This window comes from Malaclemys terrapin, chromosome 7, assembly GCF_027887155.1.
Source record: "Malaclemys terrapin pileata isolate rMalTer1 chromosome 7, rMalTer1.hap1, whole genome shotgun sequence".
NCBI lineage: Eukaryota > Metazoa > Chordata > Testudines > Emydidae > Malaclemys > Malaclemys terrapin.
In genome coordinates, this window is record NC_071511.1 from 88271252 (window position 1) to 88298697 (window position 27446).

General features: G+C 45.7%; 1 protein-coding gene across 2 annotated transcripts; it reads right to left on the minus strand.

The window, feature by feature from the left end:
• Positions 1 to 1325: 1325 nt before the first annotated feature.
• On the minus strand, positions 1326 to 22796 carry PLA2G12B (phospholipase A2 group XIIB). Of its 2 annotated transcripts, none has more exons than XM_054036264.1 (4): positions 22475 to 22796; positions 18015 to 18091; positions 15901 to 16066; positions 1326 to 3362 (listed from the first exon to the last, which is right to left on the minus strand). In XM_054036264.1, exons 1-4 carry the CDS (start codon positions 22707 to 22709, stop codon positions 3244 to 3246), a joined length of 597 nt encoding a protein of 198 aa, XP_053892239.1. In that variant the 5' UTR covers positions 22710 to 22796; the 3' UTR covers positions 1326 to 3243. The 2 variants fall into 2 exon arrangements, with proteins under 2 accessions (XP_053892239.1, XP_053892238.1); XM_054036263.1 differs by having other exon boundaries at positions 18003 to 18091.
• Positions 22797 to 27446: the final 4650 nt, after the last annotated feature.

Below are 27446 nucleotides of genomic sequence, written 5' to 3' on the forward strand. Positions count from 1 at the left end.
TCGGCCGAACCTGCAGACGTAGCAGGTAAACAAACTGGCCTGGCCTGCCAGGGGGCTTACCTGATGCAGGGGATCCCATAGAAAGCTGTAACAGGCTGGCCTGCTCCTTTAAAGATCAGGAGGCCTGGAGCCAGTCAGCCCTGTTGAATTAGTCCTGCCCTGCTACACCTGTGTAGGATGTGGGACTTAAGTGGAGGAAAGCCCAGCTGTGAAGGGCTGTTTAGGGAGAAGAACAAAACAGTTCTATCCTGGGGTAAGAAGCTTGGCCAGAAACTGCCTGAGGAGTGTGGCTGTCCAGAGCCCTTTGCAGGAGGATGGGCCTGGATTTTACTGGTGAGTGGCTCAGAGCCCAGGTGCCTGTTAGTGAGTGTTGAAACAGGCTGTGGCAACTGGGACTTTAAGGAAGGAGCTGGCTGCTGGGTGAAGATTCCTTTGTTTTGTGCTTTTGTTGTCCTTTCTCTAAAGCACTCTGTTACCCTGGGAGGGGTTGAACCCTCAAATGCTGTTTGTCTGGAGGCCCAAGTCATCGCCCTGGCCAGGGTGAGCTGAAGAGCGTGGTGGGGAAGCTGGGGCAGCATAGCTGTAGTGCCTCACTATACTGTGAGAAGGGTCCTCTGAGATGCTGAGTCTTGTACAGAAGCATTTTAACTGGAGGGAAGACACCACCTGGATCATTTGTGAACAAGAACTGTAAGTACTTCAACCCATATAAAAAGCTGGGAGGAGGCAGCTTGAGGGGAGCACAGGGTCTCTCCCTTCATGCATTAGTTGGGGGTGAGAGCAAAGATGATGCAAGTTTAGTATGTTGAACGGTAGTGAACATTGATTAATCTCAGTTCACCTCAATCTAAACAGCCAGAATGGCTGTATTTCAGTGACTCACCAGTGATCTCTGGCTAGGCTGTCGAACTCTAAGTTGCTTATTTCATGTAGCACGTGTGTCTACTCCAACGTAGTCTTGTTTGGTTCTTTTCATAAGACATTTCAAAAGCTTCATCCAAAAATAATTAAGGTTTTTTCTTGTTGTTTTTTAAGTCAGTAAAAGGAAACTTTACACTAAAAAATGCAGGCTCAATGGTCTTCCATCTATCAGCTGCAGCTTGTAAAATGGTTTGGGGATGAAAAGTGCTATATAGATATAAAGGAAATATCACTTTTATTTGTGATCTCCTCAAAGTACCAAAGCTTGGATGGAAAGGTTCAGTTCAAAACCCCTCATTTATCCATTTTGTCATGATCTATCGTGTCATTACATGCTTGGGTCAGCTTTAATGTGTCACTGTAGAGATCTGCAATTTAAAGGTAGCCACTGAACATAGACAAGATATTTTTGCAAGTGATATTTAATTGTACATATAAACGCACCTTTAACAATGGGTAGCAGTTCACCTTAAAAATATATAAAGCTCTTAGTGTCTGTTCCTCACACACGACCCCCCTGCCTCTCCCACCCCAAACAAACTAGGGCTGACAATCAGGTTCTTTCTGCAGGAAACATTCTGATGGACAACTACTGAGATGAACATTGGCACTGGAATACTCACTGGCTTATCACCTGCTCAGAGGGACATCTAATTTTCACTGAGGAAATAAGAATGGCCCTTCCAAATGGGGTGTGGGGGGGGAATCCCCACACAACTCAGTGTGTTCACTTTTTATTACCTTAGTCTCATGTTTTCTAACAATAGCCTCCCATTGCTGCAGACCATATGGGTCAGATGTATAACACTTTCCAGTGTGCGGCCAATAAGCCTGGCAAAAACAGGGACAGTAGTTTAAATAATGTTCTGCTAAATGTATCAGTTTAAACATGTATGCCAGAAAGGATATAACTAAAACAGAATCTGTCAAAAAACAAACAGTGTTGTAACATCCACTTTGTGCAGTGTGTAAAAGTGAATGGAAGACAGGGAGAGAGAGTGTGTGTGTGTGTGTGTGTGTGTACATCCATCCATCTATCTAGGCATGTGACAGATCCACATTTATCTTGTATGTTACACACATCTTGGTAGAAACTCCCTTTCAGCAGCAGCAACAAACCCCAACAACAACAAAATTCCCTGGGGGGGAGGTAGTTTTTCAAGTCTATAAGAGAATCCTTTCTCAGATTTAGATCTTAGACATGTTTGAAAAAATAAATCCGCTGGGATTGTTCATCTCTTTAAGTTAGCCATATCCCCATGAAACCAAGCCCTGCCTTACCAAACACAGCCTAAGCAGTACCAGTCTACAAATATGCCTTCGTATGCCTGAAAGTTTCCCAAAGTCCCATCAAATCCTCCTGCAACCCCCCTCCCGCCCCCGACCCCTTAAAAGGACACTGCTGAAGGTGCTTACTGGAGACTAATGTAATTTTTCCCTTTGGTTTTAAATTATGAAGGAGGAAAATAAACAGGTACAGCTGAATGGAATTGTGGGGGGAGCTTATTCCTCTGCTGTGAAATTATGGGCAGAATCTTATATGTGTATCAGAATGTATAGTGTAGAGCTACTTGAACATGGATGATCTTTGTTCCAGTCTACCTTTGTGTGCACTCATGTATCGGAACTACTCAAAATCCCTCTTGGCTAATATTTGGCCATGTCCCCAACCATGAATCATTCTCTTAGCTAACAAAAATCCTTGGTTATCTGAACAGTTTGGGGAGCCTCTAAATATTTCAGAGAAGTGGAGTAGTTTGCATGTGTGTAAATAATTGGGTCTGAACCAAAAGGGGATGAATCCTTCCCCCTTTTTCCATTACCCCCCCCCGCCCCAATATTGTGGCTCAGCCCATCTCCTGTGTTTGAATAATTTATTTAAAAGATGTAACTAGTGACTGGAACTTTGGCTAGTGGGAAAACTTGTTTTTCAGGGTGTATCAGTGATTCAGGGAGAGGAAGTTGTTATACACGTGTATATCTGCTGCAGAAACTACTTATTACTGTCTGCATTGCATTCTCTTTGCTCATCTTAATTGGTCTCAATAGAAAATTGGCATTAAAATAACCCACAGTGATACACCTGGAAAGAGATGGGGCTGTTAGACTGGATCTGAGGTAGGCAGTAGTTGTCACTGCTTCTGACAGCACCCTCCACCCAAAGCTGTAACTGATGCATTATACACAGTGCAAAAATCTGCTCCTCCTACCCCATACTATCATAACTTCTCCAGTTCAGAGGGCTGATGGAAAATGGCTTGCTAAAGAGCTGCATCAGAGATGGAATGCATGAGGTCATCTCTGGCCAGAGGGCTGTGCTCTTCAAAGTTCCTCTTTTTCTTCCTCGTTACAAATGCAGGCACTTCTTTGGCTGTTCATGAAGGGTCGGCAGCCCAGAGTCCAGACAGTGTTAAACACTGTATCTGCTACAGATTCACAAGCTGTAAGGAGGGAAAAGAACAGGCATGTCAGCAGTGGTCTCACACTTTCATTGCTGGTTAAACTAGTGCCAGGACTGGCCTCAAACCAGTGTGGATTGTGTGGGGTACTGCAATGTCTTTTTGCCTTTGTGTACAGTTCTATTTCTCGCTGTCGGCTGGATTTAGGAGCCATTTTGTTCCCAGTGTTGCTGCAGTGCAGTCTCTACAGCTGTGCTCTCTCTTAAAGAGACTTTCCTTTTGTTTTTTCTTGTTGAAAGTGTGTTATGCTCTTTGTGTACGGTGAAATAACAAGTGAGCTTCTCAAAAGATCTCTCTGCATCAACTCTTCCCTACTTCTCAGCCCCTCCATCTGACCATGGCCTTGTCTAAACTCAGCTTTTACCCGCAGGCTGTTTCTCATATGGCTATATCACCCTTACAGTGGGAGCAATAGCGTGAACCAGCTGCCAGTGGTCATCAGCATTTGACATGAGTGTTATCTAGACCTGCTCTGAGCAGAGCCAGATGACACAGTAGTTAAAATGTCAGACAGCCTGGAGTTAGGGTTGCCAGTTTTGGTTGAACGTATTCCTGGAGGTTTCATCACATGACATAATCTTTTAGATTAATATTTAATTCCTGGAGTCTCCAGGACAATCCTGCAGGGTTGGCAACTCTAGCAAGAGGCTCACTATTGAACTCCCCAGCCAGGTAGATAAATGAGTTAATACTAAACTCCACAGGGTGGTCATTTTCCCTGATGGGCTGAAGGCAATAAAATCAGTTCAGACATAGACTTGGTAATAGTCCTACCCCATGGACTCTCTCTAGTCCCCTCTCAGCTCCTCTGTCCATTTCTCTGCAGTTCTGCCACTGAAACTCCTGCCACCTGGGACAGCCTTCCTGGTCCCCTCTGCCCTCCTTGTTACTTCAGAGCTCCCCAGACAATCTCTTCTCTTGTTTTACTTAATTGGGTTTGGGGATAGGAGTATAAAATGTATAGGTGTGTGTGTGTGTGTATATGTGTGATATATATGAGAGAGAAACATTCCCTGCCTTTGAGCACTTAAAATCTAAGACACAAGAGGAGACACAGGGCAACAGTTCAGGAGTGGGGATGACTCATTGAAGAGGTGGATTGCAAGAAGGGGTGTGAAAGAGATGGTGGCTGACAGGTGAGAAAAGGGAGATTGTTCCAGGGAAGCTTAATAGATGGCACAAGCTGAGACTGGGAGGAGAGCTAGAGTATGTCTACACATGGAGTTATTCACCAGTAACTGTTGTGCTTTAAATTCACATCCTAATCTGCATTGTCTTTCAAGTGTAGACAAGACCACAGGTTCAGCTGTGCTTGTGCAACCCCTAGTGCAGTCAAGTAAAGCACTGGTGGAGCTTACCCTGCTTGAAACCAGGCTAAACTGTCTTGGTGCAAATTGTGGCTGATTGGGGTTTACCCAGGCTGCAGTGGTGCAGCCACGCTGGCTGTTGGCAACCAATGGCTGTAATCAAGGAAAATTCCTAGTGTAGACTAGGCCAAATCCATTGACGTCAATGGGAGTCTTTCTATTCACTTCATTGGGCTTTGAATCAGGCATATCGGGAGGAGTAGTAATGTGAACTGATTTGAGAGGAAAGATGAGACAGAGTGGCTGGCCCTTTAAGTGAAGTAGCCCTGCTCCCCTGATGAGTAGGCAGGTTAACCCAGGTTGCCTCTAATGAGGGGCAGGGCAATACCCCAGTTCAAGGAGAAGGAGAGCTGCAGAGAGGCAGCCCTTAGAAAGGGGCTGTGAGAGGAGCCTAGGGAAGGTCCTGAAGAGAGCAGTGAGTTCCTGTAGTGATTACCCTGGGAGGGGAGGATATCATTTTGGTTGACTGCTTTTATTTTATGAAGAAACCCTGAGGACTTGTGCCCAGGAAAAGGGAGCTGAGCACCTGAAGAACCAGCACAGAACAGAAGGGGATGACTAGGACTTTAAGTGGAGACATTGAGGGTCTGCTTTAAGACTAGGCGGAGTTATTCTAAATATTAACAAGCATGCAACAGAGGCGCTTGTTTAAAAGCTGTCAGTGGAGTAACTTCTGAGGCCCTTGAGAGGAGGGTGTAGTCATGGCCTTTCAGGCCACACTCAGCCAGCAGAGGGCGCTCAAACGGAACTCTCTGATAAAGGGCTATCAAAACCAACAAAAGCAGAGTTGTAGGTAGGGTTTGTGTTGACCCTTGAAGATAAGAAGTAGCTTCTGGGGGGTTAATGCACCTCAGCAATAAGATCCTCAGGCCTCTGACTCTCTCTTTGTTCTCCTTAACTTGTTGCTGTGCCTGTCTTTGGTACTTCTCTACAAATGTTTAATCATCCTAATGAGACAGAAAACCAATGGAGGGAGGCACTGTTTTTCAAGTCTGCAATAGCAGCACTCAAGTGTGAACTTCCCCATTCATCTTAATTAGGTGTTAGGTTTGGAAAACAAATTAGTGACCCCTTAACAGCCTCATTGCTGGTTGGCTGCACATGGGGACCCAGGCAGGGAAGCTGCATACCATTTGTGAGAAATGCTGGGATATGCAAGGGGAACACTTTTAAGGAGCACATCATGGGTTAGACTCTCTCTAAGAGGGTTCAATGTTGTATAAATACTGTTTTATGCCCAAATAAATTTGTTAGTCTCTAAAGTGCCACAAGGACAACTCGTTTTTGCTTATGCAGACTAACACGGCTACCACTCTGAAACTTGTTTTAAAGGACTGTCCTTCAGTTGGCAGTCCTAACTTTTGACGTCTTGTACCCTGCCATTGTACATATTACACTGCTCTCTTTATTAATAATAATAATAATTAATAATATGTCTAGATTGTAAATCATCAGTGTTTAAAAGTAAGGGCCATCGGAGCATTGAAATCCTGAGTGTTGGCTTTCTCTGGGATTTGCTGCAGGCAATTTCCCAGTTGAGAATGTGGGATTTTTACCACTGTTGTAGCCCTTGTCTGGGGGATCAGTGAAAACAGGAAATGTAACTTTTTGATATGGGCATTGGTTGGTAAGAGATCCAAGAAATCGCCAACCAGCAGCTTGTTTCCACAAGAATCAGAAGGCAGCACTAGGCATATTTGGGGCATGTACTTCAGATGGCAACAGACAGACCCCCACATCCCCCTTGAAGCTGTTAAGGGGATACTAACAGGTGTGAGGAAACCAGGATATCCAAGAGAAACTTTATTCTGCCCTCCCTGCTAAGGGGGGTTCTTAATTTATCTCAATCCCATAGACCAAATGGAAACAGCAGCAGCAAATGATAGAAGAACGGAAGAGAGTGTTTTTCCATGCTGTGTTCCAATATTGGTGTGGGAAGGATGTAATAATAATAACTGACCTGGGATCTGGAGTCTAGAGTTGGCCCTGTCACCCTTGACCATGTCCCTTTCCAAATTCTTGATGAGTAGTGCCCATTAATGGCAGTGGGTGTGTCACTGGCAGAACCCAACACGCAAGACAAAAGGGTTAAAACAGGCTTTTCAGAGGACAGGTCTACACTATGGACTTCTCCCAGCATAGCTGTGTCAGGGGTGTGAAGAAGTATGATCTCTGATACAGGTGTGGCAGTAAAAGCCCCTACTGTAGACAGTTATACTGACAAAACTGCACTTTTACCAGCATAGCTTGTTTCATGCAGCAAAGGGCTGGAATAAGCTATGCTGCCAAACCAGCATCCATGTTCAGAGTGCTTGGCCAGTACAGTATATCTATATAGCTACACTGCCAAAGTGCTGCTAAGGTAGACTTGGGCTCAGTCACTAGGGAAAAAAATTTGGATCTGCACAGTCATTAACCTTTTTTTTTTTTTTTTTTTTTTTTTTTTGGTGGGGGGGAGAAATTCTCCCATCTCTCCCTCCCTCCCTTCCCATTAACTCCCTCAGTCACTCAGAACTTCACATCTAGTGACCTCTGACTGAGGAGTGCTGTTCACAGCAACTTCTGAGCTACTCATGGAGCTAGGGATTGTAGAAGTGTTGGTTGCAAGCACAGGTCCCCAGGGCAGGGCTGGCCTTACCATGAGGCGAACTGAGGCAGCTGCCTCAGGTGCCAGACTGGGGAGTGGGGGCGCGCCATAGGACCCAGAGTGTCGAAAATTGTCTGCTGCTGATGCATATGTATTCTCTCTGCTCTAGATGCACAGAGATGGTGGAGTGCTGTGCTGGAGGAAGGAGGCCACAAGAGACACAACAGGCAGGCAAGAGAAAAAGTGAGAGGGAATAACAAAAAGCAGTAGAGCTGCCGAAAGGAGGAGGAGCCTCTTATGTACCTCTCTAGCACCCCCAGGAGCCTGGACTGATTAACACCAGCTTCTCAGGGAGCTTCCTGCTGCTTCCCTGAACCCACTTGAGGAGAACAGGCAGTCAACTGAAGTAGTAGGAGCCAATTAGGCCCTTAAGACACTGGTATCTTCCCTCACTCAGGCCCTGCTACCAGCCTGCTTATTTGTCCCCTTCAACTGAGTGTTGAGAGCCACTATAGCTGGCACAGAACAGCAGTCATGAGTGAAAGAAGAAAACGCCCCTCTGGGGCAGCATTCAGAGAAAGAAAGCAAAGGAAGCTTTTCTATCTAAGCAGGAAGGAGCTCTCCTGAGATACATAGACACAAATGTTCACGGTGAGCCTTCCGGCCCCAGTGAGGATGTGAGTGGTGAGGAGATGCCTAATCTTCCAGTTAGTCAGAGTGCAGGTGACCTGGCACCTACTGTAACATCCATATTTCCATCTCAAATGGATGTAACCATGCACATTCCTGAAGAAAAGTGTAGATCAGAGAAGGGTGTGATGGAGGCGCAAGAAACAGCTGCTGCTGAGTTTCGTTCCTTAAGTCTAGATGATCCAGGACTGTGGACCCACTTGAGCAGTAGCCTGAGGGACTTCCTTGTACTGCATGGGCCACAGCAAGTGAAAAACTTCGTTTCCCAAAGACAATGAAAATACAAGTTTCCATCCAACACGTTACTGGTGTGAAATCCCCAGTGGTGACAAGGTGGAGAGGTCATGGCTTATGTACTCAAAAACCCAGAATGCTGCATACTGTTCTTGTTGCAAACTCTTCCAGTCTAATGTACCAGCCACATTGGGTTCTACAGGAACAAAGGACTGGAAAAATCTGGCTAGAAATCTGGCATGCCATGAGAAGGCAGCAAATCACTAGAGAGCATTCCATAGGTGGAAAGAGCTTGAGATGACACTAAGGTTAACAGCCACCATAGATGATCAGCATCAAGAGAAGATTGCCTCAGAGTCTCTTTACTGGCAAAACGTTCTGAAAAGGCTCATTGCCATTGTGAGAATGCTTGCTACCCAAAATCTAGCACTGCTTGCCACTTCAGATCAGCTGTACGTGCCAAACAATGGAAACATCCTTAAAATTGTGGAGCTGATGGCTGAGTTTGATGCTGTACTCCAGGAGCATCTAAGAAGAGTCACCACCCAAGAAATGAACACACCACCACCACCTTGGAAAAACCATTCAAAATGAGATCATACAGTTACTGGCAACAAAAGTCAAACAGAAGATTGTGGCAGATCTAAAGTCAGCAAGATATTACTCTGTTATTCTGGACTGCACACCTGACATCAGCCATACGGAACAAATGACGTTAATGGTGCGTTTTTCACTAGGTTCTGTTGTTGTTACAAATGTCCCTGCAATCAGGGCCGGCTCCAGCTATTTTGCCACCCCAAGCGGCAAAGCGAAAAGGGGAGAGGAGGGAAAAAGATAAAGCCGATCAGCGGCACTTTGGCGGCACTCAGAGGAAGAGAGGGCCTGAGGGACCCGCCGCTGAATTGCTGCCGAAAAGCCGGACGTGCCACCCCTAGCACCTGGTGCCTGGAGCCGGCCCTGCCTGCAATCGTGACTGTCAGAGAGCATTTTCTAGAATTTATTGACATTGATGATACTACAGGAGCTGGTATGACAAATGTGCTTTTTAAAAAGCTGGAAGATACGGGAATTGCGATAGCTGACATGAGAGGTCAGGGCTCTGATAATGGTGCCAACATGAGAGGAAAGAACAGAGGAGTGCAGACATGGATCCGAGCATTAAACCCTTGAGCTTATTTTGTCCCATGCAGTTCTCATTCATTGAACTTGGTGGTCGGTGATGCAGCATCAGCTTCTAGTGAGGCTGAGGAATTTTTTAATGTAATTCAAAGCATCTATGTATTTTTTTCCATCAACGCATCGATGGCAAATTTTGAAGCAACATCTGGGAACATCCTCTCTGACACTGAAACCACTGAGTGCCACGCGATGGGAAAGTCGAGTGGAGGCGATAAAGCCTATCAAACACCAAATTGGGAAGATAGATGATGCCATAGTTGCCATGATGGAGGATAATGCTATGACAGGAACTGTTTGTGGGAGAACAGTGGCAGAGGGAAATGGAATCACCAGAAACGTACATAACTTCAAATTTCTGTGTGGCATAGTGTTGTGGCATGACATACTGTTTGAAATAAATGTAAGCAAGAGACTCCAAGGTGTTGACCTTGATATATCTGGACCAATGGAATGACTGGACAAAGCAAAGTCATACCTACAGTCTTACTGGTCAGATGAGGGATTTCAAAACGTTCTGAAGAGTGCACGGAAGTTGGCAGAGGAACTTCACACTGCAGCTATTTTCCCACCCATTCAAGAATACAAGAGTCACTGAGGAAGAAGACATTTTGATTACGAGGCACGGGATAATCCCATGTGAGCCCCCCCCCAAACAACAATTCAAGTTGAATTCTTTAACCAGGTGCTAGATTGTGCAATACAGTCAGTTGAACATTTCATGCCGCTCAAGGAACACAGCAGTATATTTGGGATGGTGTATGATATTCCCAGACTCCTCACTATACCTGAAGAAGACCTACCCCAGCAATACAGGCACTAGAGACAGCATTGACACATGATGACATGCGCGGTATTGATGCGAGTGATTTAGGTGATGAACTGAAAGCCCTTTCAAGATACATTTCAGTAGGATCTGAAAGGCTGTTCTGGAATATGTGCACAAATAAGATGACCACCCTCTTTCCAAATGCTTTTGTTGCTCTGCACATACTTCTAACACTTCCTGTAACAGTTGCCAGGGGAGAATGCAGCTTCTCCAAGCTGAAGTTAATAAAAACCCATCTACGCTCCATAATGACACAGGAGAGGCTGGTTGGCCTTGCAACCATCTCAATAGAGCATGAGCTGGCCCACACTGTGGACCTTCAGGAAGCAGTTCAAATCTTTGCAACCAAGAAGGCACGGAAAGCACCACTTTGATCATTCAAACAGATAAAAATGCCAGTGTTTACTATGCAGAGAAGAAAAGTTACATTTGCTGTTCAGGTGTTTGAAAGTTAAGTGTTACTTAAAATTTTTGAACAAGGCATTTTAAGTTGTTAGTTCTCCTTTATTGGGGTAGGTAGCAGAGCAGTACTCTGAGAGGAGCAGAACAGGAAGAAGGCAGAATTGAGACCTTTCAAAGTTTTGGCCCAAGCCAGGGAGAATGGGGGCATCATTTGAGCTCCCCACCTCAGGTGCCAAAATGTTGTGGGCCAGCCCTGCCCCAGGGGCAGAGATTGCTGCTTGCATCATAGTCCACAAGGGGAAGCAAGGGGTCTAGCATGCTACACTGCAACTCAATCACTAAGCAGTCCAAATCTATGCCCAGAATGGGTGTTTCTCCGCTCATCTCTTTGCATCTCAGCTCTAGGAGTGCCCCTTCCTGCCCACTGATCCAACCAGATTTGCCAATTTTCCTTTTGTTCATTAATCTGACACAGGGTTACCCCAATCGCAGGAGCACTAACCCCTGCCAAATCCTTACACTCCTTCCAATCCTCTTTCCAAACTGCCCCATTTGTCTTTTTCCCATTTTTGACTTTGCTCCTGCTAGCAAGCTGCCCTCTGCTTAGGTCAGTCTCACTCCTTGTGTTCCAAGCACTCTCCTCCAAATCAGTTTTCAACCCACATTTGTGATGCCTTCTAATGCTGAGCTCCCTTCATAGGGGCTTCGCTCATTCCTGGACTCAAACTGCTGTCTCACTATCTTTCTGAATTCGATTTAAAAAAAAAAAAAAAAAAAAGCAACAATAATTTGTTTAACCACAAAGGATATTTAGTCCTATATAAATCTGTCTCTGTGTTTTTTAATATGCCTTTGGCTGAAGTATCTAAGCACTACAGAGAAAGGAAGGTTCACGTTGATTCTGCCAAAGAAAACCAAATTCTCTCTTCACCTCATCTTTGTCTATAACCCATGCATGCTTGTTTTTATGTGGTGGTTTTCTGGTGCCAGGGAGCTCCACAGCATGGATACCCTCCACTCAGAATACTTTGTCTGCAGCCCACAGGAATTTCATCTCTATAACCATGAACTCCAGGGCTGCCCAGAGGGGGGGTGCAAGTGGGGCAATTTGCCCCAGGCCCCACAGGGGCCCCCACTAGAATATAGTATTCTATAGTATTGCAACTTTTTTTTATGGAAGGGGGCCCCCAAAATTGCTTTGCCCCAGGCCCCCTGAATCCTCTGGGCAGCCCTGATGAACTTCAGTGTCCATACCTGTCGCACGTATGCCTTGTTGGATGGTGGAGGGAGAAATTGTCACCAAGACATGTAGGTCTCAGATATTAATTGCCTCACAGCTCAGGATTGGCACCTCGAACTGGATCCAGAATTAGATCAGGAACCAGTGCAGTTCTTTGTTGAAATGTGCCCTACCAATTCATTTCACTTAGCAGCTGGGCTTCAGTATAATGAATTGTGGCTTCCATGTGGCCTTTGCCAAAGTCCCAAGTAAGGTGAACTGCAGAAGTCCAGCCTGGATATGTTGAAGGGATGTGACACTGTTGCTGGATCTGCATCAGAGAGGAAATGATGCAGTCTGTGGGCTAACTGAAGATGAACAAAGGCATTTCTGGCCACTGTCACTATTGGGTGCCCAAGTAGTGCAATTAACCCAACAGGACCATTCGACTGTCCTTTGCCTTGACTATCAGATACACACTCACAATAGAGGGGAAGTCACAATTACTTATTGCTCCTCAAATTGTCCCTGCTCTGTTGATATTGCCTGTATTGTATTAAAGTTCTAGGAGCTGATTCCTGGCTACATTTGCAGCTGTTTTTCTATTAAATATTTCTACTTTTGGTCACCTCCTGAAATTCACAAAAATGGTCATATCAGCCTCAAAATTTGTAGGCTACTTCTGAGACAGGGTTCAAATTTCTCTATCAAATTTGAACAAAATCAGACAAAGGGTTCAGGAACAGATACCCTAAAAACAGTCATTCATGAGAGCTCAGGGTTTTCATTTTATTTTGCTAAAAAAAACCTGACATGGAGGTAGCAAGAACCTAACGTACTGGACTTCTTAACAGTGAATTATGACAGCACTGGTGTTTCGTAGTTTAGTCACACTTCAAAAGTTGTTAATCTTTTGATTAAGAACATTTATTAAGGAAATTTTGGCTTCAGCAAACAATCTTAAGGTCTTTGGCAGTCACTTTCAGAAGCATATTCTGGACAACTGCACTAGAAAAGTCTGGGGAACATTAATATGGGGACTGTGAACACCTGCCATGCGGCACTACCACAAAGGAGGCCCAGTGATATGAAGAGGCGCACTCCGAGGTATTTCGGGAGCAGGTGCTGAAGCATAGTGCTTCCCTCCCTTCCCTATTTAATGAGCCTCCTGTGGCTAGCACGCTAGGGATATATCTACACTACAGCAGCACAGCTATGGTGGTGCTGTGGCACTGTAGTTTAGATCCTGTGTCAATGGAAGGGGTTTTCCAATGTAGTTAATCCATCTCTCTGAGAGGTCGTAGCTACGTTGATGGAAGAGTTGTGTTTTTTTTTTCCCCCCATCAACCTAGCTGTGTCTACAGTAGAAGTTAGGTTGATCTAACTATGTTGCATGGGGAATGACATTTTTTCACAGCCCTGAGTGATGTAGCTAGGTCCATCTAATTTCAAATGTAGCCCAGGCCTCCCCTCTCATAAGCAGGGCCGGCTCTAGGTTTTTTTGCTGCCCCAAGCAAAAAAATTTTGGCTGCCCTGCGCGCCCCTCACTCCCCACTGCACCTTCCTGCCGCCCCAGCCCTGGGTCACTGGTAACTCGCTCCCAGGGCGGGTCATTCAGCAGGAATTTTGGATGTGCACAGAACACAGACAGGATTGGTTCCCATATGGTTACAGAACTGCAGTAAAGTGGAACAATTTTCAGCTTGTGTGATTGAAGGATATCTGGATGCATATTATAAGACTGTCCCACATAAATGAGGAAAAGTTGAGGTGCCTTTATTATTCTTTTGTTCCATTCTTTGTTTCTATGGGGAATTTGCCAATGCAATATCACTATCTTCCTTTTAAACAAATAAAACTTAAAAATAATTAATAATAATTAATAAAAAAAACCATGGCTGTTGAAAATAGCAATTCCAGTCCTAATAACCACTGGGAAGCATTTCTTGCTCAATTTATTCTACTTTTTCCTACAGCAAGTTACAGTGGATCAGTATATTTGATTTGGGAGAAATGAAGTAATAGCTGCCCAAATTGAGCTTAAGCACTCCTGAATTTTGAGGGGTTCAAATCTGGAAGGCAGGTGCTGGATTCCCTTTCTGAATATTAGCTAAATCTGGAAAAGAAAAGTCAATTTCTGCTTCCATGGCTCAGAAGGGTAAATCCTCCTAAGTGCCTGGTACTGTATCTAAAGCTGCCCAGTCTAGTAGAGCCTCCCCTCCCTTACTTTTCATTTTAAATTCTAGTGGGATCCACGTACCTGCCTTGCTAGGCTTCAGATAGAGAGGTGCAATGTCCATTTAGTCCACCCAATTCTTTCTTTGGGGGAGAGCCCAGGGCTGGGGCGGCAGGAGGTGCGGGGGGGGGGGGAGGGAAGAGCCCAGGGCTGTGGCAGCAGTAGGTGCAGGTGGGGGCCAGAGCTGGGGTGGCAGGAGATGTGGGTGCAGGGGGGGGGGGGAGAAGAGCCCAGGGCTGGGGTGTTAGGAGGTGCGGGGGGTGGGAGAAGAGCCCAGGGCTGGGGTGGCAGGAGGTGTGGGTGGGGCCAAGGCTGGGGTGACAGGAGGGTGCGGGTGTAGTGGTGGGAGAAGAGCTCAGGGCTGGGGTGGCAGGAGGTGTGTGGGGGGAAGAGCCACCGGGCTGGGGCGGCAGGAGGATGCGGGTGGGGGGAGAACCCAGGGCTGGGGGTGCAGGTGGGGGCCAGAGCTGGGGCAGCAGGGGGTGTGGGCGGGTGAGAGTCCAGGGCTGGGACAACACAGGAGTGCGGGGGGAGCCTAGGGCTGAGGTGGGGGGCAGCAAAAAACCTAGAGCTGGCTCTGTCCCTACCATTTACAACAAGCTGCAGCATGAGGTTTCAGTTCTACGCTCCTTCCCCCTCCCTTTCCTGTTAATTGCGGCCAAGGGAATGCTGGGAAATGTAGTTCTTACCCTGATCCAGGGCTGGCTCTACAGGCAGGGAGCTAACCAAGGAACTACAGCTCCCAGGGCTCCCTGTTGGTTCTCAGCTCCCATGCTGGATTCTTGTGCCCCTGCAAATTTGCTTTGCTGGTGCCTGGAGCCGGCCCTGCTAATAAACCACATGAGGTTTGCTGGCAGGAGAAGGAGGAAAGCTGCATGTACTGTGTTTCTAATTTAAACTCCACCATTCTAGGAAGGTGCTATATGCACTCAAACCACTGAGATGTGCCTGTAACTGTCACTTGATTTGTGAAGGAATCTGTATTTAGCTTCAGCCAACTGCTTTTCAGCCAACCTCTGTTTCTCAGACATTGGGGCAGCTGGGAGATGATTTTTGTCTCCATTTCAGGATTAAGAGAAGCTGGGTGGATGTTGGCATTTCAGTGACACTACTCTTTATGGTATCTCATTCTCCCTGTCCCCTCCCCCACAGTGGCTTTACTTGGATGTAAACATTAATAAAAAAGAGGTGGCAGCCCATATGGCAAGCTTCAACTCAACCCAAATCAAGAATGGTTGAGAGAGTTTGAATCTTGAAATTGGGGCTTATAAACGTAACATGTTAATAAGAACCTTTTGTCATAAAGTTAAATACTGTGGAAAAATTAACCCCTTTCTAAAACATTAGCACTGAGACTTTTAAATCTAGCTAAGGGATTTGGACACCAAATTCTCATTGGAAAGAAATAAGAACTGATCATCTCCATAAGTGGCTCTGAAAATCCCACCCTAAGGTAAAAATGAATGGCTTGGGGCTGTTTTATTTTTAAATTAATAATAAACTTCAAACATAAAAGCACGTTGGGTAATTGTCTGGGACAGGTCTGCTTTAGAGAGGAGGGAGGCAATGTTCAAGCAAAAGTTAGGGCTAGCTCAGCCTTTTGATCTAAGTGTATTTCACATGTGATTGCCGCTCAGTTGTGGCAGTGCTATGTCCTATTGCAGTCACAGCAGAAACCTGCTGCCATGTTGTAGGAAAAGGACTTCCTGCTATCGCTCCTGTGGGAAATGGGGCTGGAGCCACCTGCGTCCCACAAGAGTGGCCTGGGTGCAAAACTCACCTTCAACCTTGGAGACAAAACCAAGGCTCCGTTTGAGGTCTGAGCAGATGGAGTGGAGGCACCATCGGAACTTAGCATCACAGCGGTATTTGTTGGCTCCGCAGGTGTCGTAACAAACATCCAGCTGGTTACAGCACTTAGTCATGGCAGGGATGCCTAAATCCAACTGGAGGCAGAGAGAGAGGTAAATCACTGTGGGGCAGGAGGTGGGACTGGGGAAGACCTGGCTCATGGCTCCTCCCTGCGCCAGGCTCAGCTGCTAGTACCAGCTGGGTTGGGGAGGATGGGACTTCCTCTTCCCCTGATGGGACTTCCTCTTCCCCTGCACGGCATCTGGGGCCATGCCAGACCCACCCTCAGATTTCTCCCCCATCTGTAGGAAGCTCTGCAAACTTCCCCTCCCCCGCCCGTGCTTCCTGCACCCATTGCTCCTCAGCTGCAGGGGGAGGGATCCCCCATCTGCCCAACCCCCGTGCATCCAGACGCCCTCATACCCAGACCCTCCCACCAAGCCTCACTGCCCCCACACCCAGAACTCCCCCTATCTGGAGATATTTAAGAGTAGGTTAGATAAATGTCTGTCAGGGATGGTCTAGACAGTATTTGGTCCTGCCATGAGGGCAGGGGACTGGACTCGATGACCTCTCGAGGTCCCTTCCAGTCCTAGAATCTATGAAAGGGAAGACAGCACTGCTCAGGCATTGTACTTAGTGAAGGGTCTATCCTCCTCTCCAACGGTGGTGATGCCCCTCTTCTCCCAAACCACCAAATGCTGCTCCTTGACCCAAAGCTTCTGCTACAATTCCAGTGTTAATGCCATAGTTGTAACAAACAGAGCTGTAAGGTCAAGAACAGATACATTGTGGATTTTTGGTTTATAATCTCCCATTAGTGAGTGTGTAATAGGCATGAGAGTTACACATGGGCCTCTTCATATCAAGGTGGGAATGAAGTCCTTATTTTCTAAATTACTTATTAGAAAGTGTTTCTCTTCCACATCCCTGATGTAGGGGTCTAGTTTCCCCTCCTTACTTCTAACACTCATGAATGCACATGCATGCAGGAGATGACAGAAGCCTCTAGAGAGGTTTGTGGTGATGTCCAGTTTAAGGAACTAATATAACTTCAAAAATAGCCCACAAGGGATTTTTTTTAACAGAATCTTAATTGGTGCAGACCCTGGTGGGAACAGAAATAGGCTAATTAGCCAGGCTCTTAGAGGCTCTTCAAGGAACCATTCTCATGGTATAGATTAACTTCGATTTCATTAATTGCTTTAAAAATAACCAAGATACAAAGCCTGGAAATGAGTTGAATTTAGTACTCAATATTGAGGAGGGGAGCTGTAGAAAGGGACCAAAGGGCTGCTTAGTGGGAGATTTATGACAGCAAACACCAATTCAAACCTGTAAATAGGCTTTGCAGGGAACACCAGGCATTGCCATTTATCTCTAAGCTTTGAGTAATTGAACTGCCTTGCACTGAATGTTCCCTTGTGATGGACCCAGTTAAAAGTGCATGATACTTATCTGGGTTTCCATTAAGTGGCTTCTATTGCACCAACACTCCGTAGCTATCCCACGGATTACCACGTACCTTCTGAACTGCTTCCCTGATGCAATCATTTGCTTCTCCTGCATTTATCTGCTAGGTAGACTTTATCCTCCAATAAATAGTAAGACAATTGGAGTTTTGTATCATGCATCCACACATGTAATTCCCATTGACAGAATTATTCATCCACCACAAGCAGCAGCCACCAACATTTGGGAGCTGATCGCTCTGCTGGTTAGCAAATCAGATAGTAAATTAAATGGTTACTTAAAGTTACATTTTCCTTCCCTTGCCATTGCAGACAGCCATCTCCTTGGCAAACATAGGCAGACAATTTAGTACTGTAATATATGACTGACTATCACAGCAATCTTTAGAAAGGTGAGGATACCACTCAGAGCTGGCTGCAGCCAGGAAAAAAATACAATAGTTATCATACCAATAGCACATGTCCTAGCTAGACCACGCTCTTAACTATTTTTTTAAGCTGATTATTCCGGTTAGTGAATTATTTCATGGGGGAACTAGGTGTTAGCAGCAGTACATACACTTTCTGGTACCTTGAGACCAAGGAAGTAGGAGCTGCAGCCATTGGGCTCTTGGGGCTTGTAGTTCGGTCTGGGCATTGGAGCCTTCCCTTGAAAGACAGAGAAATGTGAAAAGTTAGGGGTAAGAGATTGCAGGGGTGTCTTAGAGGTAAGCACATGTTCTTTGCTTTTGGTTTGCCAAAGGCAAAGAAACATTGTACGACGAGGGTCTTAAATACAGCCTCCTATAGGCATCCTAGCTCCACTGAACAGACAGAGGACCATCACCCACCTAATCTCTTGCTTTAAGAAGAGAGGCATAAACTGCTCCTTTCAGATCAAGTGAAAGACAGTACAACGCTCCCTGAGGACCTGGTTGTACCTCCCACAATCACTAATCCTTTACAAAGGGCTATGTCATTGCTGGATTCCAGTGTTTACAACCTGGTCCAGTCCTCCTCCTGGACAGTTACCAGTCTGTTGTAAATGTACCTAAACATGAATCCCATGTGTCTCTAAATCAACTGGGTCTGGGCTGAATCTAGTTACTATTCCTAGTTCTGGGTCTCCAGGTCACATTCCCAGGCTCAGGCCTCTTGCCTGAGTTCTTCTCAGGGACACAGGACTCTGCATTCCAGCTGCCTCAGACCTCCTGAGCCCCCCAATCTCTTCCTCATTTTCCACCTGGGCTATATTCAAGTAGTAAAGAGAGGGGATATCCACTTCTGTGTAAATGTTGGTAATAGAGCACTCCACAATAGAGTTAAAATTTCACCTGCTGCTTATTTCTTTCATCAGAGACTTGGGACAGTGCTGGGCTTCCTAGCATTGGATACTCAAGCCCTGGGCATGTTAGATTACACTGCCCATTTTTACACAGACCCATTCAGCACTGTGCTGGAAACTATAACTTCTAGAGCTCTTAAGTGTTAAAATGGGTCCCTTGGAACAACTCTGAAAAAGAGGCAATGCCATGCAAAATGCTGCAAATCCTGCTTGCCTGCCCATCCACAGAGCCTGGCATCTGAAATTGGGGGAAACTGTCCAGAGAATTTTTACTTTTAGCCCACTTTTGCTTGAATGCCTGAGAGTATGGCTCCTCATTTTTCACCATTGACTTCCCTAAAGAAATACCTTACTATCCCTCCCTATATTTTTCAGCAAGCAACCACATAACCATAACATCTACCCACCCCCATTTTGGGTTATATGTTCCCAGTCCTCCACAATACAGCCTCTGCTGGTGAGAAATCCGCTAAGAACCACATCAGCTGGCAGCCAGGAGAAGGGAGATTCCAACTGCAGAGAGCATGAAACTCTCTCATCAGCATAAGATGGATATGACCATTACCAGTAAGTCCTGACCTTCATTTCGGCAATACAGACTATTAGCAGCATTATTAGGCTAAAAAAAGAGCAGCAGGCAGAGTTTGTAGCAGTTGCCCTGGGAAGAAGGGACCAGATCTCTAATTCCTGATGTAGTTGCAGATGACTGCCCTAGGTCAAGGGATTCTGCATTTATTTTTCCTGTGAATAAATTCATTTTATCTCAGGTTTTGGATTTTCCCCCTAGCTTGCAGCTTCAAATGGCTGAACTAGGGGAGAAAGCATGGACAAATACTGTAGGCCTGCATGGATCATCAAAAACCTCTGGGCTGTGCTGCCAATATTTCAACAAGGGACTTTGCTAATTTCCCCTTTAACCTGTGACTAATCACTTGTCCCAGGGGAACACATGCTAGCAGAGAGGAGAGTGAAGGAATCTACTTGTTTGTTTAAATGGGAAAACAAATACTTTCTCATGACTACAAACAAAGAGGGAGGTTACATCATGTAACAAACATACACCTGCTCTTCTTGCTGGATTTGTTCCTGACAAATAAATATAGAGAGTTATTAGTAGTACAGCAAATATCCAGTGTGAATTCTTGAATGGGAGGTATGGATGTTTTAGTGCCAAAACCTCATAGGGCACCTGTGGGTAGAGAAGGCTGGGGTGTTTTATATAACTACCGTTTGGTCCATTCCAAAGCCAAAATTTTGCTCTTTGGAAATCTTTCTGAGCCAGTGGTTTAGGTCAGTGGTCTCCAAACATTTTTGATCGCGCACCCCTATCAGTAAAAAGATTTTGAGCACCCCCTGCCGTGCCGGCTCTACCATTTTTGCTGAAGCAAAAAAAAAAAGCAGTTCGGACTTCTGCCCAAACTGCGGAAGCAAAAAAAAAACTTTGGAGACCAGTGTTTTGGGTAATCCTGGCAGACAGAGGGGAAACCTGTCAGGCAAGGATCTCGCTGCAATCTTTCCTTTGCAGTGGAGGCAGAATTTTTAACATGGGGCTCCTAGGGTCTCCCTCCAGCACTTCTGTGATTCATCTGCTAGAGGAGGCATAAAAGACCGTAACAAGGGAATGTCTTCTCTCCACCTCGCAGGGCATCCTGAGCTTTTATCGAAGCTAACAATCGTTTACCCTTAACATAACTTAAATGTAGATCATTATTTTAACAAGAAATATGCTCCCCATGCATTTGAGCTGCTTTCTGTTCTGTGAGCACCTGATTCTCATTTCAATTACCATGGTATCTCCATTTATGTCAAAGGGTTTTCTTCTGATTCTCCTGTGTGAGGGGGAATTAGGCCCATTGTTATGCAGGATCAGGTCCTAAACTGCTTTCCTATTTGAAACTCCTCTTGAAGTAGTTAGGACTCTTGGGTACACACACACTACAGGACTGGAACCATAAGGCTTTGTGAAACCTAATATGAATATAACTGTCTTCTGTTCCAGTACATTTAAACACTTGCCTGGATAATGGCAGTTACAGCTGTCACCTGTCACACAAGAGCTCTCTTTATGGTTCATCAGACCCACAGGCTGCCACTGTCACAAAGCCCTGGCCTCAGCTTGTTGGCAGTTTGCCTGCCAGATTCTCCTCCCCCTACAGCCTTTACAGGTAAGACCTTTCTTGTGACACATCTCCTATGTTCTTCAGCATAAGTAGGGCAACTGAGTTCCCAGAGGTTTGTTGTAGTCTAAAATGTCGGTTGGTGAAAGCATCCTTGACTACATCCAAGAAGCTTTCCCCTAAATTCTGTCTCAAAGACAAACTGACTTGTACCTTTAAAAAAAAAAAAAAAAAAAAATCAAAAGCCTAAGACACAGAAACTGTCTGGAACAGTCTGAGTGTTAAAGGTTCTTGTAATAGTGACAACAGATCTTATTTACCTTCCAGTTCTCTCGCTCCCTCCTCCCCTCATTATTACTAATCTTAGAACTAAGAACTGCTGAATAATTAAACTCTGATGACTGCAGAGATTGCTGCAGCCTGCTTGGTCTGCTGCTTGTGTGAGTCATTTAGAAACTCCACCTACCAAGCTGATAGATTTGTACAGCTAGAGCCAGAAAGACCCCTTACTCCTTGTGACTGCAAAGGCTTGGCTGTCTAACCAAACTGGGGTGGGCGGGAAAGGAAGCTTCCTTATGGAAGATGCTGATTCTGAAAGTTCCCTGGATTATGAGGGGCAAACCAGAGTTACATCTGTCCTACGCTGACCTGCTGTTCCGCTGACCTCAGAATGGCTGAATCTAAGCGTATAAACTTGACATGTGTTAAAGAAGCAAACAGCATCACTGCGTTATACAAAGTCCTTTCTTACTTAGTGTTTTGGGCCCAAAGTGTGCTAGGGGTTGGTCCCTTATTCTGGGGTGTCTTTGTCCCCTCTGCTGAAGAGTTGTCCTCTGCTTTGGAGCCCTAGGTGACTGAGAACTGTGGTGGGTTAAGACAAGACACCAATGTTCTCTTCTCTCCCGTTATTCCCCAGTAGCAAAAAAGTCCAAAGGAGTCTTTACCCTTTAGGGAAGCCCTTAATCTTCAGTGAGGGACAAATTGTCTCTTGGCTGTTCCAGGTAGGGGAAGCACAAGCTTCCCCACTGTGGTGTCTATATACCAGGCATAGTTATCAACACAGGGTTGAATTCTACCCTCCCACGGTTAGTTTCTGACTTGCTAACTCAGTGTTAGACACAGAGTTCCCCTTTGTTTTAAGGAATTCTCTATCAATGTAAGCGTCATGAACAGAATCCATCATAGCTCAGGGGAAAGGCTGTAAGTTTAAAAACAAGCAAAGGGGAGTTTGAAAGGAAAAAGGTCAGGGAAAAAAAACCACCAAAAATTCGGAGTGGGAAGCGGAGAGTTAAAGAGGCAGCGCCAAAAACTCCATTAGTATCAATTTAGAAAGCTAATGGAGTGTGGACAGTGCTGGGAGAGCAACATGCAGAATTCAGTCAGAAGTCCTAGAAACAGATACAAAATGTACAAGATTTGTCTCTACAGAGAATATCTGTTGCATTTGCCCTTCCCATCTTCTGTCTCAAACCCAAAACTGATAGCCAATAACTTAACAGTAAGAACTGTTAGGCCTGAAATAGGTGTACCAATTCACAGGACAGCTGCCTGAACCCGCAGGGCCCTATGGAAAGGAAAGAAGCCACTTACCATATCTACATCTGTACTGACAAACCCCATTTTTTCCTCCTAGCAGCTCTAAAAAAGAGTCAAAATAGCTATTAACAGTTTCAAAGCCATCTCTGAGGGTCCCAATGCCCCAGTCTGCTGAGGCTGATTCTTCTGGGGCAGCTTGGTTGACTGAGTTGTCTGGGGTTACTTCTTCATCGCATCTTCCTAGACTCAGGGCCAGGCACAGAACAACTATCTTGACAACCGGCTTCATCCTGCAGTCAGACCAAACAAATCCAGGCTCCCGAAACTCTAATGCACAGGCATGTAGTAAGGTGGAAATGGGGCTGGGTTGTTTCGAGTCCAGGGCATGTATACTCCCCTCTCTGATGGACTTTAAACACTGCTGTGGTAACCAAAGTGAGGTCACAGCAATTAGAGAGTGCAAAGGTCAGACAAAGTGGAGATTCGGTCCAAGTTCAGCTCATAAAACAGGAGAGTGGAGGACAGTTGTGTAATACTTTGAAATGGTTCAGGCACCTCAGCATGGGGCATTTAGCCAGTATTTGGATGGGGCAGGAGGGACTGTCCTTCTGTCAGAGCATGCGATCAGATCATGTTTATTTTCATCAGTGGATTGGTAGCTAGTCATGAGGTCAGTGAAACACCCCTTCAGCTAGTGCATTAGACAGATGGCCACAAAACCTTTCCTGGGTTTTTGTTTTTTTAAATCTTCCTGTGACAGATGCGGGGGGGGGGGGGGGGGGGGTGCTTATAAATGTATGTATGACATAACTGGAATATGTTTTGTGCTCCCTGTGCCATGTAATATATCTCCGTAAAGGTTATGGTCTACTATATCTATTATTCCTATTTGTACATATATATCATTTTCTACTTGAGGTTAAGAATATGGGCTGTATGCTTGCTTGGTTTCACAGGCCTTGGCTACACTTGCAGATGTACAGCGCTGTGAGTTAAGCCTGACTTTGTGCAGCTGAGTAGGGAAAGCGCTGCAGTCTGTCCACACTGACAGCTGCCCAGCGCACTGTCGTGGCCACATTTGCGGCAATTGCAGCGCTATTGGGAGCGGTGCATTATGGGCAGCTATCCCACAGAGCACCTTTTCCCATTCTGGCGCTGTGGGTTGTGGGAAGGGGGTGTGGGGGATTCTGAGTCCTGTCCCAATGCCCCGAGATGCATCGCTTCGCATCCCAGAAATCCCTTTGTTTCCGTCCACCTTTGGCGCCATCTTTCAATGGTTTCTGTGCAGCGCGATCTGTCTGCGGGAAATGGAGTCTGAACTGCTGAGGCGTATGCTGACGAGTCTCGCCAGCACGTCACGTTTGGCTGTCGAACTATTCCTTAAGATCCAAAGAGACAGTGAGAGTGAGGGTGAGGAGTCCGACGATGCTATCGAGCCGCGTAACGCGTACGACATGAAATTGCTTGTGGCATTCACGGACATGCTCAGCACCGTGGAATGCCGCTTTTGGGCTCGGGAAACAAGCACCGAGTGGTGGGATCACATCATCATGGATGTCTGGGATGACGAGCAGTGGCTGCAGAACTTTCGGATGAGAAAAGCCACTTTCATGGGACTGTGTGAGGAGCTTGCCCCCACCCTGCGGCGCAAGGACACGAGATTGAGAGCTGCCCTGCCAGTGGAGAAGCGGGTGGCTATTGCAATCTGGAAGCTGGCAACTCCAGACAGGTACCGGTCGGTCGCAAACCAGTTTGGAGTGGGGAAGTCGACCGTTGGAATCGTGTTGATGCAAGTTTGCAAGGCCATTTATCGCATCCTACTCAGAAGAATCGTGACTCTGGGTAACGAGGAGGAAATAGTGGATGGCTTTGCACAAATGGGGTTCCCTAACTGTGGAGGGGCGATAGATGGGACGCACATTCCTATTCTGGCACCACCCCACCTAGGATCCGAGTACATTAATTGGAAGGGGTATTTCTCTATGGTTCTCCAGGCGCTTGTGGATCACCGTGGGCGTTTCGTGGACATTAACACAGGCTGGCCCGGAAAGGTGCATGACGCACGCATCTTTCGGAACACTTGGCTGTTCAGGAAGATGCAGGCTGGGACTTTTTTCCCAGAGCGGAAGATCACGGTAGGGGAAGTTGAAATGCCCATTGTGATCCTTGGAGATCCCGCTTACCCATTAATGCCATGGCTCATGAAACCCTACACAGGGAGCCTTGACAGCAGCAAGGAACGGTTCAACTACAGGCTGAGCCGGTGCCGAATGACTGTGGAGTGTGCCTTTGGCCGTTTAAAGGGCTGCTGGCGATCTCTGTCCGGACAGTCCCTCCACAAAAGAATAAATGGACACAAATCAGACATCAGGAATGGTAACATACATAAGCCAGTAAGTGAACACTTCAATCTCCCTGGTCATTCTATTACAGATTTAAAAGTCACTATAATTGAACAAAAAACTTCAGAAACAGACTTCAAAGAGAAACAGCAGAACTAAAATTCATTTGCAAATTCAACACCATTAATCTGGGCTTGAATAGGGACTGGGAGTGGCTGGCTCATTACAGAAGCAGCTTTTCCTCTCCTGGAATTGACACCTCCTCATCTATTATTGGGAGTGGACTACATCCACCCTGATTGAAATGGCCTTGTTAACACTGGTTCTCCACTTGCGAAGTAACTCCCTGCTCTCCATGTCTCAGTATAGAATGCCTGCATCTGTAACTTTCACTCTATGCATCTGAAGAAGTGAGGTTTTTATTCACGAAAGCTTATGCCCAAATAAAACTGTTAGTCTTTAAGGTGCCACCAGACTCCTTGTTGTTTTTGTAGATACAGTCTAACACGGCTACCTCGATACTTGACACCCCCAAGAGAGAGTCTATTTAAACCCGTGGGAGACCCCTCCATTTGGTCTTCAGCTGGCTAAGGAAGGAGCCTCTCCACCCACCCACACACCCCCAGGATACTTGAAGGGAACAAGAACAAACAGTAACTACAGGGAGTGTGAGTGATTGCTGGACCCAAGCTAAAAGGAGATTAGCCTGTAAAAGGGAGCATTCTGGAACTGGTGAGGAGCTTATCTGTATTTAGTTTGATTAGACATAGATTTGCACATTTTATTTTATTTTACTTGGTGACTTACTTTGTTCTGTCTGTTACTGCTTGGAGCCACTTAAATCCTACTGTCTGTATTTAATAAAATCACTTTTTATTTAGTAATTTACTCAGAGTATGTATTAATACCTGGGGGAGCAAACAGCTGTGCATATCTCTTTATCAGTGTTATAGAGGGCGAACAATTTATGAGTTTGCCCTGCATAAGCTTTATGCAGGGTAAAACGGATTTATCTGGGTTTAGACCCCATTGGGAGTGGGGCATCTGAGTGCTAAAGACAAGCACACTTCTGTGAGCTGTTTTCAGGTAAACTTGCAGCTTTGGGGCAGTTATTCAGACCCTGGGTCTGCGTTGGAGCAGACGGGAGTATCTGGCTCAGCAAGACAGGGTGCTGGAGTCCTGAGCTGGCAGGGAAAACAGAATAGTAGTAGTCTTGGTACATTAGGTGGCAGCTCCCAAGGGGGTTTCTGTGATCCAACCCATCACATTTCCCCTTTCTTTGGAATTGGGATTTGTGTATCCTCCTCTAGACAGTGGGGCAAGTGCCTGATCAACAAGTATGTCCCTGCTGGAGGTTTTTGTGGTCAGGTAGACGAGGGACTGGGCCTTCCATGAGGCCAAATTTTGCAACCAGGGCATCTTCCACAGCACCCTGGTTCTAACACTCTTGTAAAGCTACTTTACCTTAACGACCACTTACTTTCAGCATACTAATAGATGAATGACCATTCTCCTTATGCTTTTGTTGGGACTCCTGCAGTGGCTGATGTAGCAGTAGTCTGACCAACTCTACACTGGGGGGGATGATTCCTGAGGATCTCTTAGGGTGTCTCACATAAAATGGTCCTGGGGCACCTGTGAATCTTTATTATAAAGATGATATAATATACTGTCAGCCTTGCTTGCTTAAATATAACAGACCATCAATAAGTGATCCATAATATATATGTAACTTGTGGCACTTAAAACTGTACATGCTAGGGGCTCCATTCCACAGCATTGTTGTTCCTCCTGGTTCTGAGATGGAGCCAGTTTAATGCATTCAGCTGGCCTCCATATCAGTTTAAGCTTTTGCAGAAATTAAACTCATCTAAATCAATGCTTCTAGCCCCTCTGGTTACCCTCCCCGCCCCCCCAAAAACCCCTACCTAATATGACCCAGTGGAGTGCTGTCTTCCTGAGTCTGCAAGCAGCCTGAAGTGTTAGTGATCCCAGTGGGGTATTAAATACCATGGGCCAGATTTTCTAACAGCTCAGCTCCCCCCTAGGCACTGAAGGAAGTGGCTTCTTTACAAGCCTCACTGCTAGTTTAAATTTTCTTTATATGATCTAATAGAGAACCTCAGTAACCTTTCACTATGTCTGAGTCTACAAATCTTTCACAATAGTCATTGCTCTCAAAAAGCAGTAGTATCGGTGGGCATTCGACTGTGAGTAAAGATCCATTGAGATAAGGGGTTGTAGGACCGGGCTATTTGTTCACTCTGTGTTTCAAGACATTCCTAAATGGCTTGAACTATTGCTGACAAATGAAAAATGACCATTCTCCTTGCTGTATGCTTCAGGATGTGTTATCAGTAAATGTTGATACAATGAAAATCAGGTTCAAGTCATCACATCTTTCTCTTCTACTGTATAGAACAATTCAAGTATCTGAATAATCTTTCTGCACAAAGTACTAGACTCTTTCCCTCCCCCTCCTTGCTCACAGCCCTTCTGAAAAGTCCTATAGAATTTATTATGCATGGAACTAATAGGAATAACTCTAAAAACCGATAGAAGCACTGGATGTCTGGGGCTGTGATGTTATGCTTAATAATACACCTTTCAAAGATAGATCTGGCAATGACTCCACAGCAGTCCTTCTGGGTACCAAACACTGGTTGGGAGGTAGGGAATGTGTG